General features: G+C 51.7%; 6 protein-coding genes across 6 annotated transcripts; 2 read left to right on the forward strand and 4 right to left on the reverse strand.

Annotated features, from left to right (window-relative positions):
• Positions 1-531: 531 nt before the first annotated feature.
• Positions 532-4842, forward strand: ALT_8503 (putative alpha-L-rhamnosidase B; the record flags this gene model as incomplete). The annotated part of the gene is made up of 6 exons (XM_033557054.2): positions 532-663; positions 724-1629; positions 1684-1955; positions 2005-2820; positions 3597-3933; positions 3982-4842. The coding sequence occupies 6 exons, from the start codon at positions 532-534 to the stop codon at positions 4840-4842; spliced, it is 3324 nt and encodes a 1107-aa protein (XP_033412945.2).
• Positions 4843-5131: 289 nt separating this feature from the next.
• ALT_8504 (chalcone isomerase domain-containing protein) lies at positions 5132-6430 on the forward strand (the record flags this gene model as incomplete). Its single annotated transcript, XM_033557056.1, has 1 exon — positions 5132-6430. One exon carries the CDS (start codon positions 5132-5134, stop codon positions 6428-6430), a length of 1299 nt encoding a protein of 432 aa, XP_033412947.1.
• A 129-nt stretch (positions 6431-6559) lies between these two features.
• On the reverse strand, positions 6560-6994 carry ALT_8505 (glutaredoxin; the record flags this gene model as incomplete). The annotated part of the gene is made up of 3 exons (XM_033557057.1): positions 6560-6717; positions 6785-6883; positions 6943-6994. 3 exons carry the CDS (start codon positions 6992-6994, stop codon positions 6560-6562), a joined length of 309 nt encoding a protein of 102 aa, XP_033412948.1.
• Positions 6995-7811: 817 nt separating this feature from the next.
• ALT_8506 (uncharacterized protein) lies at positions 7812-9622 on the reverse strand (the record flags this gene model as incomplete). Its single annotated transcript, XM_033557058.1, has 2 exons — positions 7812-9380; positions 9503-9622. The coding sequence occupies 2 exons, from the start codon at positions 9620-9622 to the stop codon at positions 7812-7814; spliced, it is 1689 nt and encodes a 562-aa protein (XP_033412949.1).
• A 1565-nt stretch (positions 9623-11187) lies between these two features.
• Positions 11188-12363, reverse strand: ALT_8507 (BAG family molecular chaperone regulator; the record flags this gene model as incomplete). Its single annotated transcript, XM_033557059.1, has 1 exon — positions 11188-12363. One exon carries the CDS (start codon positions 12361-12363, stop codon positions 11188-11190), a length of 1176 nt encoding a protein of 391 aa, XP_033412950.1.
• A 542-nt stretch (positions 12364-12905) lies between these two features.
• ALT_8508 (LMBR1 domain-containing protein) lies at positions 12906-15024 on the reverse strand (the record flags this gene model as incomplete). The annotated part of the gene is made up of 2 exons (XM_033557060.1): positions 12906-14643; positions 14717-15024. The coding sequence occupies 2 exons, from the start codon at positions 15022-15024 to the stop codon at positions 12906-12908; spliced, it is 2046 nt and encodes a 681-aa protein (XP_033412951.1).
• Positions 15025-16853: the final 1829 nt, after the last annotated feature.

Here is a 16853-nt window from a genome sequence, read left to right on the forward strand (position 1 = left end):
ATTCCACCGAATCTCCCAATACTTACGCTAGGAAACTCGTAGACCGAAGCTAAGGACACCATGCGCGTATGTAACTGCGGGGAGAGTCGAGGACAAGGAATTGAGATGCCATGACCTGGGACGAAGGTTGTTCCCGTCCTCTTTGTGTCAATCAGTCCTCATGTCGGTATAGCGATGCAAGTGGTCTTGCATAATATTTCCCGCAAATAGGCAACAAATGTCAACACCTGCATTCTTGCTCCTCCACCTGTTCTTCTTCCATCATGATTCATGAATCACTGTTCGACACGATCCTTGACCCAAGAAAGGTCAGGTTCACATCTCACGTTGCTAGCTCCCTAGATCAGCAAGCATACTTGGCATCCAGGGTAGCGCATTTGGCTAACCATATCCATTCAATAGAAACTTCATGTGGGCTATAATAGCATGCTATTTGCTAATGGCCAACTCTTCCAGTGCCGGCCTGCCCCGTCAGGTGCGGAGACTGTGGGAGGCGCCTCGGGCTGACAAACAAGCATTGAACGACCCAGTATGCTCGGCACAACTCCTCAGGAGCAGATCATCCAAGCAGGTCTTACGAACAACCCCTCTTTGGCTTCTTGGGTGAATACAGCCCGAATGGACCTGACCTCGAACAGTAGGCTATATGTAGCCTTGACTACTGTATGATACTACATTTCTTTTTTTTCGGCCTATTTCTATTCTCGATTGACCGCTCTAAAGGCCCTATTCCGTGAGATGACGAGATTTCACTTTTTGAATGTTGTTCTGAGCCTTCTGGCTCTAGTTCCCGTCGTTCTAGCACAGACATGCTGGAGGAACACGGCTTGTTCAGGGCCAGATGGCAGTGCATTCGAAGGGCCATGGGAACAGGGCATCTATGCACCTTCTTCAAGGTTTGTCCGTCCTAAGAAGGTTTTGCCCATCACCAATTTGAACCTGGACTCGTCTTATGCACAAGCAATGCCGGTCACACTCCACGGCAATGGGTCACTGGTCATATTCGACTTTGGCATCGAAGTCGGCGGCATCGTCACTCTGAATTATACCACCTCAGGCAGTGGAGCGTTGGGATTAGCGTTTACAGAAGCCAAGAACTGGATCGGCGAGTGGTCAGACTCGTCCAACGGCGCATTCAAGGGTCCTGATGGGGCACTGTACGCAAACTTCACGCAGGCTGGAAAGGGCTCGTATACAATGCCAGACAAAGCCTTGCGCGGGGGTTTCCGATACATGACAGTGTTTCTGGTCACGAATGAGTCTATCAAGGTTCAGATCGAAGATGTGAGCTTGGAGATTGGCTTCCAGCCTACGTGGTCGAATTTGCGGGCATACCAGGGCTACTTCCACTCGAACGACGAACTGCTCAATCGAATCTGGTACAGTGGTGCCTATACACTGCAAACCAACTCTGTTCCAGTCGACACTGGTCGTCAAGTCCCTATGCTGCATAACGGATGGGCTAATAATGCAACCCTGGGTCCTGGTGATACTATCATTGTCGACGGTGCTAAAAGAGACCGCGCAGTTTGGCCTGGTGACATGGGAATTGCTGTTCCTTCAGCTTTTGTCAGTACAGGAGACTTGGAGAGTGTTAAGAATGCTCTCCAGGTCATGTACAACACGCAAGTAAGCTCTACCGCTAATTCCTAGGCACGCAAGCATCGAGCTGAGTTCAAATAGAATACCACGACAGGTGCGTTTGACGAATCAGGGCCACCGCTCAGTCAGAAGAACTCAGATACCTACCATATGTGGACGATGATCGGAACCTACAATTATGTGCTATTCTCCAATGACACCAACTTCCTTTCAACCAACTGGCAGAAATATCAAGCAGCTATGGACTTCATCTATGGAAAGGTGGATGGAAAGTCAGGATTACTGATCGTCACTGGCACCCGCGATTGGGCTCGATGGCAGCAGGGTTATAACAACTCAGAAGCGCAGATGATGTGAGTGACTTAAGACGTCTCTGTTGCTACTCTCTAACAGCGCTACTAGATTATATCACACTCTGAAGACGGGAACACAGCTGGCTGCTTGGGCAGATAGCACGAGTTCTCTCGCAGACACGTGGAACACCAGAGCAGAGAATCTCAAGAAGGCTATTAATCAGTACTGCTGGGACGATGCATATGGGGCGTTCAAAGACAATGCGACGGCCACGAGTCTTCATCCCCAGGACGCAAATAGTATGGCATTGCTTTTCGGCATTGTCAACCAGACACGCGCCACAAGAATATCCGAGAGGTTGACAGATAATTGGACCCCAATCGGTGCAGTTGCGCCAGAGCTACCCGAGAATATCTCGCCATTCATTTCGTCGTTTGAGATCCAAGGTCATTTTGCCGCCAACCAGCCCACCAGAGCGCTCGAGCTCATTCGGCGAAGCTGGGGGTGGTATCTCAACAATCCCAATGGCACAGAGAGTACTGTCGTTGAGGGATACCTCGCGAACGGCACCTTTGGCTACAGATCTAGTCGCGGGTACTCATACGATGCCTCCTATGTCTCGCATGCACATGGGTGGTCTGCAGGGCCGACCTCTGCCCTGACCAACTACGTCGTCGGCCTTTCAATTACATCACCTGGAGGGATGACTTGGAAAATTGCGCCGCAATTTGGTGATCTCAAGTCTGCCCAGGCTGGATTTACAACATTGCTGGGGAAGTACAGGGCGTCCTGGAAGAGAAACTCAAAGGGATACACGCTACGATTCTCCGCTCCGAAGGGGACGACGGGAGTTCTTATCTTGCCAATTGTGACAAGTCCAAAGAGACCTTCCATCAAGATTGATGGGCGTGACAGCAAAAGCGGGTTGGTATATGAAAATGAAACCGTAACTATCACAGTGAATGGAGGAGGATCACACCATGTAGTTGTTTGTTAGTGACATTTAGTGCACTACTCTACGGGAGACACATAACAATGAAGTTTTCTGACTATACAGTAGGTAATACTTCAGTACTTGCAGACAAATTCTGACCCCCAATGCCGAAGTTTCCGGCCGCCATGGTGCTCAATCTCTCACCTTGATAAAATTGGAAGGCTCAACCCAGCAGGGAGCCATGTCATGTCAACCATGAACCCCTCGTGGGTCTTCGATTAGTCGTCGTGATACGCTGTGTTCGTCGTTCACTGACCTTTTCCCTCTTATTGTTTACTTTTCTTTTCTCTTATTATTCTTCTTTCACAACTTCTCTTCCTTCTCGCTTATCCGAAGATTTTGCGGTTTCAATCGAAGCAAAGAGTTTACTCCGAGGGTCAGTCAGGTACTATAAGCCCCAGCCCACTACGCGCATCACAGTTATGTCTGACAAAGGGTGCTATTCGTGTAGCTTTGCTGGCTTACTTTGTCGCTCTCCTCCAGCGTAAATCTCAGCCATGGAAGCTATCTATCACTTCGATCGGATGTCCATAGACGAGCCCGTCCCAGCGGCACCAACGGAAGCACCAGCGGAAGTACTGTCAGAAGCACCAGCAGAAGAACCAACTGAGATCCGTCCTTGTGCTTACTGCAGCGAGGATATTGAAGGAGAACAAATACGACCCTGCAAAGGATGCGGTTGTTATTGCTGTACCGAGTGTATCAGACAGATCTTCCTGATGGCTTGCAAGGATGAAGCCCAGATGCCACCGCGCTGCTGCCAGCCCATCCCGCTGGCTGCTGCACGCAGACATCTTTCTGATGAGGAGATCGCCTTGTACAAGTTAAAATTCGAGGAGTGGAGAACGGTCAACCGCTGCTACTGCCCCGTTTCTACCTGCTCCGGCTTCATTGCCCCCAGCTACATACAGCAACAATGGAAGAACCTCGTGGCTTCTAGTGGCTTTTATAGGCAGTTGGCAGCCAGTGGGGCCACACCATCTCTTCCCGTAAGCCCGTTGTATATCTCATTCCCCGTGCTCTGCCCGAAGTGCTTTGCTCAGGTATGTTGGAAATGCAAGAAGCTGTACCACCACGGCTCTACGTGTCAGGTGTCGGATATTGACCCTGAATTGGCGCGTACTTTGGAAAACTTGGGAATCAAACGATGCCCCAAGTGCCGTGCTGCAGTCCGCAGAATGTTTGGCTGCCGTCACATGCAATGCCGTTGCGGTGCACAGTGGTGCTGGTATTGTTGCCGGGCTATCGAGGTCTGCAAAGCGAATATTTGTGCCAAAGGGCGGGCGGCTGAGATAGATGTTCGTGATGACATCGCTGAGGAGGTTGCCACTCAGATTGACGAGGGAGAGGCTGGAGAAGAAGAAGACGAAGAGGAGGACGAGGACGAGGACGCAGAGGGTGACACCGATGATGAGGATTATTGGGATCGTTATGGCGGCTGGAGATCCGACCCAGATGAGTCAGACTATGAGCAAGACGACCAGACAGCGTACGAGGATGAAGATGACGAGAATCAAGCGCCTGAAATGTCTCTCGCTAGAGCTGTCCAACACAGCCACTTTGCTGCTGAGGCCGGTAGCGATGTCGATCTTGACGCAAGGTCTGACTGGGAGGAAAATTCGGACTTCTTCGGGACCGAACCGGATGGCTCAAGGCTGGATCCTTTTGATTGCAATCACGATTTTGCTATGATAATTGATAAATCTGAGGTCGAAAACTCAGAGTATGAGTACGAATGTGAAAACTGCTGGCGCAGGATCTTTCCCAGAGAGACCTTGATCCCGGGTTCTCTCTGGGAACAGATCCAATCCGAAGACACTTCGCCGACTGCACAGCTGATTGCTTCGATGAATGTCGTCGAGCGTTCGGACTCTCAGATGTACTTATGCAGGAATTGCAAGTTCAGACTTTGTGGCCCATGTCGCGCTGGTTATGGAAATTTTGAGTTTTGATATGCAACGGTCTGCAATAACTATCTGCTCGGCGGGAATTTCTGGATGGACTGTGACCTATTTACAGAGACTGCGCGTGAATCTATGGGTCATATTTTGTACGAGTAGTTTCTTCGATAGGAATTGAAGACTGATAGCTCAGTATGGGTTGTATGCGCACTTGGGCTGAAGAGCTGTCTTTCAGGGCAGTGAAGATCACGTGCATTCCTGAACCGATCTCCGCCGTCAACTCATGGTCTCGACCATACCATTCGTCATACCTCGGTGTCCACATCCATATATCAACAAAATGGCAGCAGCATCTTCTATACAAGCGTCTTTGCCCTGGCGTACCTGTGGCCAGTGCCTCCGTCGCCAATATCTCCAATCGAATCATCTACGCTCCCCCAACCGGTTTTTCTCGACCGTCAGTCCACTCCGCTCTGCTGCGAAGAACCCCCTTCGATCGTCCGGAAATGCGCGCACACGCGAGGCGGAAATCGCACAATACCGGCGATCGATGACTCTGTCTGCGGCCGGCATCGCGGCCTGTGCCGTAGCTATGTACGGAGTCATCAAGATGGACCTGTTTGGTCTTTCTCAGCTCGAGGAAACCAAGTCCGCGAACAACGACAGTAACGACAATGCGAATAACGGAGCGCTAAAGCTGGACGGCCCAGATGGCTTCCCGAGTAGCCCATCGGTGATCCGCATCCAAGGACAAGACGGTGTCGAGCAGGTCGCCACAGGCACCAGCACCGTCCCTCACTTCCCCAGTACGATCCGACTCCCCAGATCCCTCGACGACCCCTCGCTCAAGTCCGGAGAAGACCTCCGCACGGGTCCTGGCGTGGAAGAGGACGAATACCAGCTCCTGGGCCTAGGGATCCGTACCGTCTCCTTCCTCCAGATCCAGGTGTATGTCGTCGGCCTGTACGTGGCCAAGGCGGATATCTCGGAACTGCAGCAGCGGCTGGTCCGCACGGCGGTAAACCCGCCCGGCCGGGACAGCGTGATCAGCGATACTCCGGGTGCTACGTCAGCGACGTCGCTGGTGTCGACCGAGCGGCAAGGGCTGAAGGAGCTGCTACTGGACCCGGAGATGGGCGAGGCCGCGTGGACCCAGATCCTCAAGCAGGACGGGCTGCGCACGGCGTTCCGGATCGTGCCGACGCGCAACACGGACTTTTTGCATCTGCGGGACGGCTGGGTGCGGGGTATCACGGCGCGGGCGCAAAAGGCGAACGCAAAGGCTAAGGAGGGCGGTGCGGCCGTTCCCAGCGAGTTCGAGGACGAGTCGTTTGGGGCTGCGATGAATGAATTCAAGAGTCTGTTTGGGGGTGGGCAGCGGAAGAATGTTCCCAAGGGGCAGACCTTGCTTCTGGTAAGGAACGCCCGCGGGGAGCTGAATGCGCTGTTCCATCCTGATCCCTCGAAGCCGATGCGCTTCCTGGGCCGGGTGGCCGATGAGCGCATCAGTCGACTGGTGTGGTTGAATTACCTGGCCGGGAAGACGGTCTCGAGCGAGGGAGCGCGCCAGAGTGTTGTGGATGGGGTCATGGGGATTGTGGAAAGACCGGTTGGAACTGTAGTGCTAAAGGTCGTTTAATCCTTTCTTCTACTGTACTTGTACTATATACTATTCCAATCTCGAAAACGAACTCTCAACTGTTACAATCACAGTAACGCCATCGATTCAGGGTAGACCAGATCCTAAGCATATCTATCTATAGCCAATCTACAACGCGCCCGCCTCCTTCAACAAAGCCGGCAACTGGGCAGACTTGGCCTGCAACTCCGAGTTCCCACCAATATGCTTCTGTCCGATGAAGATATTCGGCACGGTCCGCTGCTGCGTGATTTCATACAGCGCATTCTGAATCTCGGTTCCGTCGTCTACATCACAGACTTGTTAGTATTCTTCCATTTCCATTCAGCAGGAGAATAAGGGAAAGGGACGAACCAATCTCATCCAATTCCAGCGCATAAAACTTGGCGCCTAGGTCCCTAAGCGTCTTCTTGCTGGCGTTGCAGTAGGGGCAGTAGGATTTCGAGAAAACCACTTCACTCACTCATCAGCTTTTGTGTCTCAATGTGGATTAGAGGGTAAAGGGGACGCACCAACGGCATTCTCGTTAATCAGGTTCTGAGCTTTGGTCTTTGCGGCTGACATGGCTGCTGGGGAGGGGCCGGCGAAAGAGCCGAACAGACGGGTGAATATGGAAGCTATGGTGGGCAATTGGTTGTGGAGGAACGAAAACAAAAAGGAAAAGAAGGCCGATGGTGGTGGTGGTGGGAGGCGCGTGGGATTACCTTATATTCCGTTGACGTTTGCTGCTGGCGCAGGTGGGTGCGATTTCCGATCATCGCCCGATGATGCTATCGGATGGCGAATGCTTATTAAGCGTTCCGTGTACGGAGTACGTGGCCCTCTACTCCGTAGTTGAGATGGGCTTGGAATGAAATGAGATCATCGGCTGTCTAAATTTCATGATTTGATTACCAATACCTAGAGGTAGAATTGAGTCCTTTGTATGATTTGTAATTTAGCTATGACCACGTTCGACGGAAATAGTCGATGTCAGCATGACTAACTTGGATATAGATCAGATAAGAAATGAAATGCTGTCGCTGAAGTATGAAACGGCGGAAACGAAACAACAAAACAGCGGGGTATGCAGGTGATCGGTCCAGACCAAGTTTTGAGCAAAGAAAATTGAAGGAAGGTATGCATATCGAAATCATCAAGTGATGGGACTCTCGCCAAGAAGTAGCAGGTATGCGTACGGAATTGTCGTCGCTCACATGCGGATTGGAAAGACGAAGGGGGTGAAAAGAAACAGAAACCTCGAACAGCTCGGAGCAACACAACACCATCGGCCAACCTGACGCTGAATGAACTAGTGAGAGAAACAGTAGACAAATGCAAAAGAGGTCAGACTGAGGTATCTTCCAATTAAACTGTTCCGAGAATGGCCGGATTGTTCGAATCACATAACGATGCAACACCCGCATCCCTTCTCCTTCGGGGGCGGAGGTTGCGCAGTCACGACGGGAGGGTTCCATTTTGGCGTCAATCCCACCTGGGCAGCGGCCGGCATCTCCTGTAGCTTAGGCATCGGGCTGTATCCCGTACTGGAACTCGGCCTTGATGCGGGACTCTTTGGCGAAGCAAGGAGATTGTCGGTCTTCTCTGCTTGTGCCGGTGAGAGTGACTGCTCTTCAGCCTTCTCTGGCGTATTCTCCGCTTTCTCCGTATCTTCCTCCTTGCTGGACAGCTGAGGTCGATCGTCAGGCCCGATAGCCAAGGGAGCAAATTCCCGATCGTACGTTGTAGGTGTCCGGCCCTCCTTTTCCCATTGTTCCTGCTGCATTCTTCGTGCATGCGTAGGGAGGATCTGCTGGTCGGGAGGGAGTCGAGGGTCGGGTTTATACATGGTCGCCAACCATGGAGGATCCCCCTCGGGTCGATTGATCGGCTGCGGCGGACGGGGCTCGCCTGATCTGGTGGTAGGGCGCTGGGAATTGGTCGAAACGGTCCGATTCCGCGACGATTTCCGGGTATTGCTTGGGGGAGCAGAAGTTTTTCGGGTTGCAGAACCTTTGCCCGTTGGTCCTCTTTTTGCCGGAGAATTTTGGCTGGGCTGTATGCCACGACTGTTTGGTCGGCTGCCTGCAGATGGAGCGGCAGAGGAGTCGGACCCTTCCACCGCGATTGGCTCGCTAGCTCTGCGTGGCTTTCCAAACAGCAATATTTCCTCCTCGCCGTTTGTGAGCGTCCGCGCACGCTGCATGGGAAACTCACGTCCCAGATGCTCGGGAGAAATAGGTGCCGGGCTAGCCGTCGATATGGGTATCCGAGACGAGCTCTTTCGAAGTCCCGGGTTACGATACATACTCGATGCGCTATCTGTCACCTCGTCGGCAGCAATTTCCTCTGGTCTACGAAGATCCCAACCTCTGCGCTCCTCTTCCGTCACGTCTCCAGTGCCATCACCGTCAAAGGGCTTCGGGGAGCTGGCGTGGTTGCGCTGCTCGTCGCGGAGGTTGGGCCATGGCTCCATGGACTCTGACGCCGTCGGTGCGCCTACCGACCCGCTGAACCCGCTGAACCCGCTGTTGTTGGAGTCGTGGTTTCTCGCCCGGCTCGGCTTGACATTCTCCAGACCAGCCCGACGGTGAAACAGGTAGGCCGCCTGTTGCAGCTCCTCGCTTTCAATACGGGCCAGCTTATCGCGATGGATCCAATGCGCACTGTCTAGTTCATCCAGAGGCTGCCCCATCCCATCTTTCTTGTCGCTACCCTTGTGAGGTCCATTGCGTTCAGAATCTCTCGCTTTGCTCCCGCTTCGATTCGCCGCTTCATATCCATGCAGGTCTCGCGGAAATCCAGGCTCACTTTCGTGTCGCTTCGGGCTATGTTCGCGCCTTCCCCTCGATGCTAGGAAGTTTGCTTCTTGTGAGTAGGCATGTCTGGATAGGGACGAGCTTCTGGAGCCCTTGTCTCGGGATCTTCTGTGGCCAGAGTCACGAGACCGTGACTTGGGACGAGCGTTACTCTATCAGAGAAATGATCAGCCATTGTTCCGGCAGATGATGGCATGTCCGATGTGATGCCCCAGCCAACACCATTAAGCCGAAAACCGAGATACGGCACTCGACAACGGATGCAAAGACTTACATTCTGCCTCGCAGGAACAGCAAAGTCCCATGGTTGCTGATTGGCGTCTACGCTACCAGGCGAGGTCCAGACATCTGCAGAGTATGTTGCGGTGGCTGCCCCCGCCATTCCAGCAGCCATCAAAAATCAACGAAATAAATAAGTAGGCGTCAAGAATAGGTCAGACCAGCTGGAACCCGGTGAATAATTCGAGGGATGCAGGTATGGTGGGGTCTTTGTCAAACGCAGACCAAATTCCAGCAATCTCCCCCTCAATCAGGCCATCCCAGGGGAACGGCACGGGCGCCGACCGGTCGCGGACAATCGACGAAATATATTGTTTCAATCGACGAGGCTTTATGAGACGAGTTGCACAGCGTTCGTGGTCCTTCGCAAATGGATTGATTCGGTGTCAGGGGGTGGAAGCTAGGGAGAAGGCCGGATAGGAGCGAAGGCCGCCCGAAAGAGTAAAACGTAAATAGGCCAGAAAAGAAAACAGCAGCAGGATATTTTTCTTTGGTTCGATTCCTCCGCTCGAGCCGGGGATTCCACACTTCTTCCGCAGCTGGTGTTGGTAGTTTAAGGGATCCGGCGGACTCGGTACCGTGGATAGGCGATGCGTCTTCCGGTTTAGAAAGGCCAGGCGGTTTCGGTATGAAACTGTCAAAGATACCGAGCGACAATGGGATATAATGCAAGTATAGAAAGAGAGAAATGGAAATTAGGTTCGCGACGACGGTGTGAGGGGACGTCTGGACCCGTCAGAGGACGAGGACGAGAACGAAGATAGAAGAGGGGGAAGAAGGAAAAGGATGAAAAGGAGTGGATGCACAGGATTCTGGGCTAGACTGTGGCGCCGAAGTAAGAGAGCTCCACGCTGCTGCAAGATTAGTGGAATTCAGAAACAAGCAGCAAGAAACATTATTATTAAAGTTGAAGTGAATAATTGAAGTGAAAAAGTAGAAGAAAAAATCAGGGCGAGGGTTGGGATCGACGGCACCGGAGCCAAGGAGAAAGGAGAAGAGAGATCACAAGAGTCCGGAGTAGGGAGTAGAGAAAGAAAGAGGAAAAGCACGAGAATAGTCAGAGAGAACACACAGAAAGAGAGAGAGAGACAGAGAGAGATTGGAGAAAGAAAGACACGGCACGGGGCTGATGAAGGTTTAGCTCGAAGCCTCAACAGTCCAGCCAATCTTGCAACTAGCTCAACTGGTGCTTGGATGATAGACAGTCGATAGGTAGCATCATCTAGAGTCCAGATCTGAGAGCCTTAAACCGGTTTAGATTAGTGCGTCTACTTAGGTACTATTCCAGGCTTCCTGGTTGAAGCATGTATTCTGTGGCTAATCAATAATGTTCTCGGTTCTCAAGTCTCTTCAGCAATCGACTTCATCATGTCAAGAGCCATCTCATCGGTCTCTAGAACCAATCCCGAGACATCAATCCCAGACGCCATCTCAATGCAAATTTCCAAGTACATATATGTGCATTGGACACGACCTGATGTCCATAATCCATAAACATAAAGCGATGAAAGTTCCAGAGATACCCGATCCCTCTGTACCTTTGTCTTGATCAAGAGCAATTCTATTCCCTCTTCTGTCGATAGCCAGACCCGGAAACACACGTGCCAAATACATACGTTCAAGTAATGCAAGTCCCAAATATACAGTGTTCAAAATCAATCAAGTCTCCCCGGGTGTAACTCACTCCCTTGCAGCTTTGTCTAGACTGGTGAGAGCCGCCTGCGCCTCCTTGACCAGAGCTTTACGCGCATTTCGAGCAGCTTCATCGCCGTCCGGTTCGATCCCGTCCGCTTTGAGAATGACCTGTGCCAGGATCGTCTCGCTCAGCTTCTTGTGCTCGAAATCGCGTGCCTTGGCATCAGTCGGCGGATGAGCGACATACGCCTCGCAGAGCGGCAGTAGCTCAGTCCGCAGGTATGTGATCAACGCATTGGCTTGCTCGAGCGGGGTGCGTAAGACTTTCAGGTTAGGAGACGGCGCCGGTAACGATGACGAGCCCCCAGCAGAGGACGGTCGCGAGGGTTCCGCCGGCGGGGCGAGCCCGTCCGCATCAGCAGCAGCCGCATCAGCTGCCTTATTCCGGCCCTTGCCCTTCTTCTTCTTGTTTCTGTTCCGATTCCTCTTCCTTCGTTCCCCGCCGCTCTGCACCTCGTCTGGATGGGGAGCATCGTCGGCTTTCTCCGCCTCCGCTTCCGAGCCTTCGCTGGGCGTGCTCTCACCGGGCTGCACCTCCGAAACAACACACAACACCTCTGACTGCTGCTTGAGGCCTTCAGCCCGGCACGGCACCGAGTCATCATCCAACAATTTCCCCTTGTAGAGTAATTTGATGCGCGCCGGGTTAGGTGTGCGCGTGACCTCCGCCGCCCGGCGCCTCAACTCGCCCACGCTGAGCGCCCCGTCATTGATGGCGTACGCGGGGAAATGCAAGGCGTAGGTATTCTTGCGATGCTTGAGAAGAAGAGTATCTGGCTCGTCTTCCTCCGCACCAGCGTAGCCCGACGGGTGGTCCACGATATCATCCGGGGTGAGGTAGGTGTAGTCGCTGTCGCTGATATGCGGCGGCGTGGTCTTGGCAGCCGGATAGGGGGAGCGACGCCAGAGATCGCTGAATCGCCAGCTCATGGCGACGAGTGCAATCGCGCAGGCGAAGACGGTGAGAGCGGCAGTGGGAAGATCTGCAGGATCGAGGACCCAATCGGGTGAGAGGCTCAGAGTGCGCAGGGAAGATGACGCTTTGGATGACAGGAGAGGCGAAACGACTCGTTGGGTAAGTGTGTCACTGATCGCTGTGATATATGAAGCACACCTCTCGCCCACGGAGGACTGAGCAATGTGTGATGGGTGAAGGTTCATGGATCGAGAGTCCTGCGAGAAGCGAAGAAAAAAGTCATTGAAGGATGTGAGGTCATGGAAGCTGTGGCCTGTTTGGTCAGGATTTGGTCAGGAGTGGGCAAATCATACGACGGAGCGCTAGGCTAGCGGTCAATTCTGCCTGCCGCCTACAGCCCACACAGCATGGAGACTACAAGTTGGATGCAACAAATCACGAGGCCGTCTCATTCAAAATGGTCTAGCTACTTCTCATAGTACAGGTTTCAGGCGGAGAGCGAGATCGACGTTCAAAATAAGGATGCCTGGTCTAAAAGCTGTATATGGGGTGTGTGAATGTCAAGTCCTGCCCGGGCGTCAACGTCCGGGGCACCCCGTGAGAAAATATATTCACACGATTCAGTCAGATTAATGGACAAACGCAACGCACTCCAGTCTTCAAGCCCATGATCTATTGATGGCTAAAATAAATATACATATTATATATCAGAAGGAATATATGATCAGCCAGACGCCCTCGCCATGCAGGATACTGTACAAAATACATAGAGTAGCGTAGGCGGCTACTAAAGTCTCACCCCACCGTCAGCTGGGCGACCACCAAACAATCTTGTGAGACCATTACTTCCTTGGGCCCTATCATTGCTCATCCATCTTGGAAGGCGGAACCGTTCGCCCTGAAGCCATTGAGGTTTGTTTGCAGTCTCAAAGGTATTCCTGACCCGATGCGCAAAAGACTGGAAGAAATTCTCCTCATCAGTCTCGTCTTCTAGGACAGCGGAGGATGCGGGAGGACCTCTGGGAGGCCGAGTTGGTCGAGCACTGTCGGCCCGAGGTGTTCTGGAGGATATTGATCCTGGAGCATCGGTGTTACGGCTCGACTGCCAGCTCGATTGCCCAATACGGGAGGACGGCGCTAAAGATCCGAGGCCGTTCAGTTCTCGATCAATGAGTTCGCGCCCTTCTCTCCAACCGCCTAGCCCGTAGCCGCTGGGGTTATTCTCCAACTCATTGTCATCCTCTTCAATCAGACCCAAGCCGCACACATTCTTGATTCTCCCGTAGAGGTTGAAGAGAGTTGCAACGACGGGTAGTAGGATGAAGACCGGAAAGAAATAATCAAATCCCTTTCCTAGTGGCGTGAGATCAATGAGCCGACCGAGGAAATGATAGAAGATGGTGTTTTGTCGTACACCCAGCGGCAAGAACGTCAGGAAGTTGTAAGCAATGGGAACAGTAAGCCTGGCGACTAGGCTAGCGTACCAACACGCGCTCTCCCCATAAGTGTTTCGGCGAACTAAGGCACGATTGCCCCAGACCTTGGCATCATTGACACCCACCAGAGCAGCAGCGCACATGTACAGCAGCCAGGCGGAAGCGGCCAGCTGCCTTCCAAAATCCACCGGTTTTGGATCTTTATGATACGAGATGATGGAGAGTGTGACGACGGACAAGCGAGGAGCCAAGGATTTGATCAATTCAGACCAGATGACACAGACGGACGCGATGGCACAAAGCGCACCCAAAACGAGCCGCAGACTGGGAATGATGTTGACATACAGGTGGTACCGCATGTAGGGGGTCAAAATCTTGATGCGTGGCAAAGAAGTCGAACGCCGGGGCGATTGGCCAAAGTCCAGCTTTCGAGATGCAGAAGAGTCGATAATTGCTTGCAAGTCGGCCGCGAGCAGAACCAGACGATCCCATTCATCGACAAAGCGGGCCTTCTGGTGCCGAGCGCGCTGTAGGCGTCGGGTCAGATCTGCCATATAGCGTTCTGTGATGACCGGAGGAACGGTGCCTTGCACACTGGAGGGTTCCAGAATAGCGGATCGCGACTCGATGGGGCTGGATGTCTCAGCCAATTCTTCAATCCAATCCTGAAAATCTCGAGCGGTTCCAGTTTTCCGCTGCTGCAATTGAGTGACTTGTGACTCAAGACTCTCCAGATCATTGATGGCATCCATAAGTCGGTCGTGCAGTCGAGGTGCATGGGCCTGGACTCTGCGTAGCCTGCCACTGACGTTGGCGTTGCGGAACAGCGTACGAGGCATGGAAACCAGGCCATGGCCCATCGCATAAATTGCAAGCACAAGACCCCAAACATAAGCCAAGGCCATGATGAGCGCCTTAATCGACGCGAACTGGAAGCCATTCTGAATGGAAATGTAGATCAAACCGACAAACGCACAGCATAAAACGATCAGCTGGTAGCGAGCGTTCGAGCGTAGCGAATACAGAATGCGACTTTTGGTATCACGATAACCCGAGTCGATATATTCTCCTAGCAGCGGGAGGATAGCCCTGCAGGAAACCAATTACCGATGATCAGCACTTCTGCAACGAGAGGGTCAGCAGGACCACAAGTGGTACAAACCAGGTCAGGACAAAAATTAGCCAATAGGCGATCCGCCATGCTACCAGGATTAAACGATCCGGAAGCCATATCGCCTTTGGGCCGCCGCCGTCACGAGAACTTGACGCAAGATCGATCGGGACTAGGAGTACTACGCTGGCGGGGAGCGCAAGAGCCAGGAAGACGGGGACAGAGAGGTATGCCGGAGTGGCTCGCAGGGTAAGGAAACGTCGGAGCAGCAATAACACTGAAACGGAGATGGCGAGCAGGGCCAGTGCAAAGAAAATACTGGACCCGACCGGGACTGGAGCTGCGGAGAATATGAACATGGCGCTTAAGGGGGGCCACCGGGGAAACAGACGAGACAAATAGTATGGCTTTAGGTGTCCCAAATTAGATGACCATGACGGGAGGAAATGCAAGGAACGTGACAGTAAAGGAGAGACTATCGAGCTGAGGGCCTGTAGGACTGGCTGGAAAAGGCCGAAAAGATGAAAGAAGAGAAAGCCTGGACTATAAGTGGTAGAAACACGAAATGAGGAGAGAAACAGATGGATGAGTTGAGCGACCCAAATACGTCGAAATTTAGATGTCCAGTGATCCGGTGATCCAGACTATCTAGTGGATCTCCTTGATCATCATCATCGAAGTACGTATACAGGCCCGAACGGAAAAGGGAACTGTCATTGCTGCTGAGAGTCTTAAGATGGGCGGTGACGACAGCAGTAATCACGTGATATGGTCTGACCAGGGGCGCCGAATAAAAAAGAAGACAAGAAGGCTGCCATCTCCTGCTAGGTACAGAGCAGAGTGAGTGGGTCCAAGCACACCGGCATGCTTATCCTGCACTCTACGAAGTCTGCAGTAATTCTGCTGTATATTGTCGTGAAGAAGTCTAAACAAATAAGATATCTTTCATTATGTGTCAATTCATCCGATCTCAATTATTGTTGTTGGCTCTATCTGGTAGTCTTGTCTTAGGTAGAGAGGGACCCCTCTACTCCCTGGTCTAAAGGCGTTGGTGGGGTCTATGATAAGGTACATACAGGACTCCGTAGTAAGGTACCAGTCGATGAACTGACGATCTAGTCTGGATTCTTCTCAAATAAATGGGAACTCCCTCATAATAATAATGGTAATAATAATAAGGTAGTAATAATAACGAGCATTTTCAGCGACACTGTTAGTGAATAATACCTAGGTACCACTCTCCCTGGTGGTACAGAGTAGGCACGGAGTATATCTAGCAGTGCCTATCTACCAGATACGCTGTCTGGACTCTTGAGTCTAGTTTCAGGACCTTGCGTCAAATTTTAGCCAGTCAAGAGCACCTATTGTTAGAATTAATCCTTTGACAGATGCGAGAGTTACCTGAGGACCGTACTCCATAGTTATATAATGACCACCCTGATTAATTGCCATCGAGATGCTACTCATTTTCTCTGGAGAATTCCAATTTCCAAGGCACCAGGGACTTAACTAGTACCGGCATAGACTGGTAGTACGGAGGACTGTAACTAACTACTAACTAGTAGTAGTAAGGTAGTGCTGGGTCCATCATCCGCTCCCGTCAACTAAAACTTTCTGGGTCTTTTGGGTCGAATCCCAAAACGCCTGAAGGATCTAGTACCTTGTTTAGTAGCCACTTAGTCCTCCTCGTAGTACCGCCAAAACCCATAGGTAATTCATTATCTATTAGATAAATTGGACTTGGGTAGATTACTGACTTCTAATCTATTATTTCGTAGCCGCAGGATGAAGAATTATCTAGGATGATATTCCTGAGTAGACTATATCACTATGGACTGACTATTCAGCTAGTGAGCCTCCAAAGTCTGTCAGTAATAATTAGTACCACTACGAGGATCATCACCTTCAGTTTCTGGACTGTTTCCTCCCTTGTTAGGCTGCTCCACCATCTTTTTTCCTTTCTAAACCGTTCCTTCATTTTGAGCTTCATATTCGCTGGTCCTATCGAAGGTTCCCTTCTCACAAGCCTCTTGTCTTTTCCTTCTTCGACTGTTTCTTCTTCCTCTTTGACTTCTCTTCTTAATACACTGTTTGTCGAGGAATAAGAAGAAAAAGAGGAAGAAGTTGATTCTCTGAACTTCTTAGCTCCATCTGGATAATATTTCCTCCCATCATTTTCCCTCCAGCT

This window comes from Aspergillus lentulus (genome assembly GCF_001445615.1).
Source record: "Aspergillus lentulus DNA, contig: Alt16, strain: IFM 54703, whole genome shotgun sequence".
Lineage (NCBI taxonomy): Eukaryota > Fungi > Ascomycota > Eurotiomycetes > Eurotiales > Aspergillaceae > Aspergillus > Aspergillus lentulus.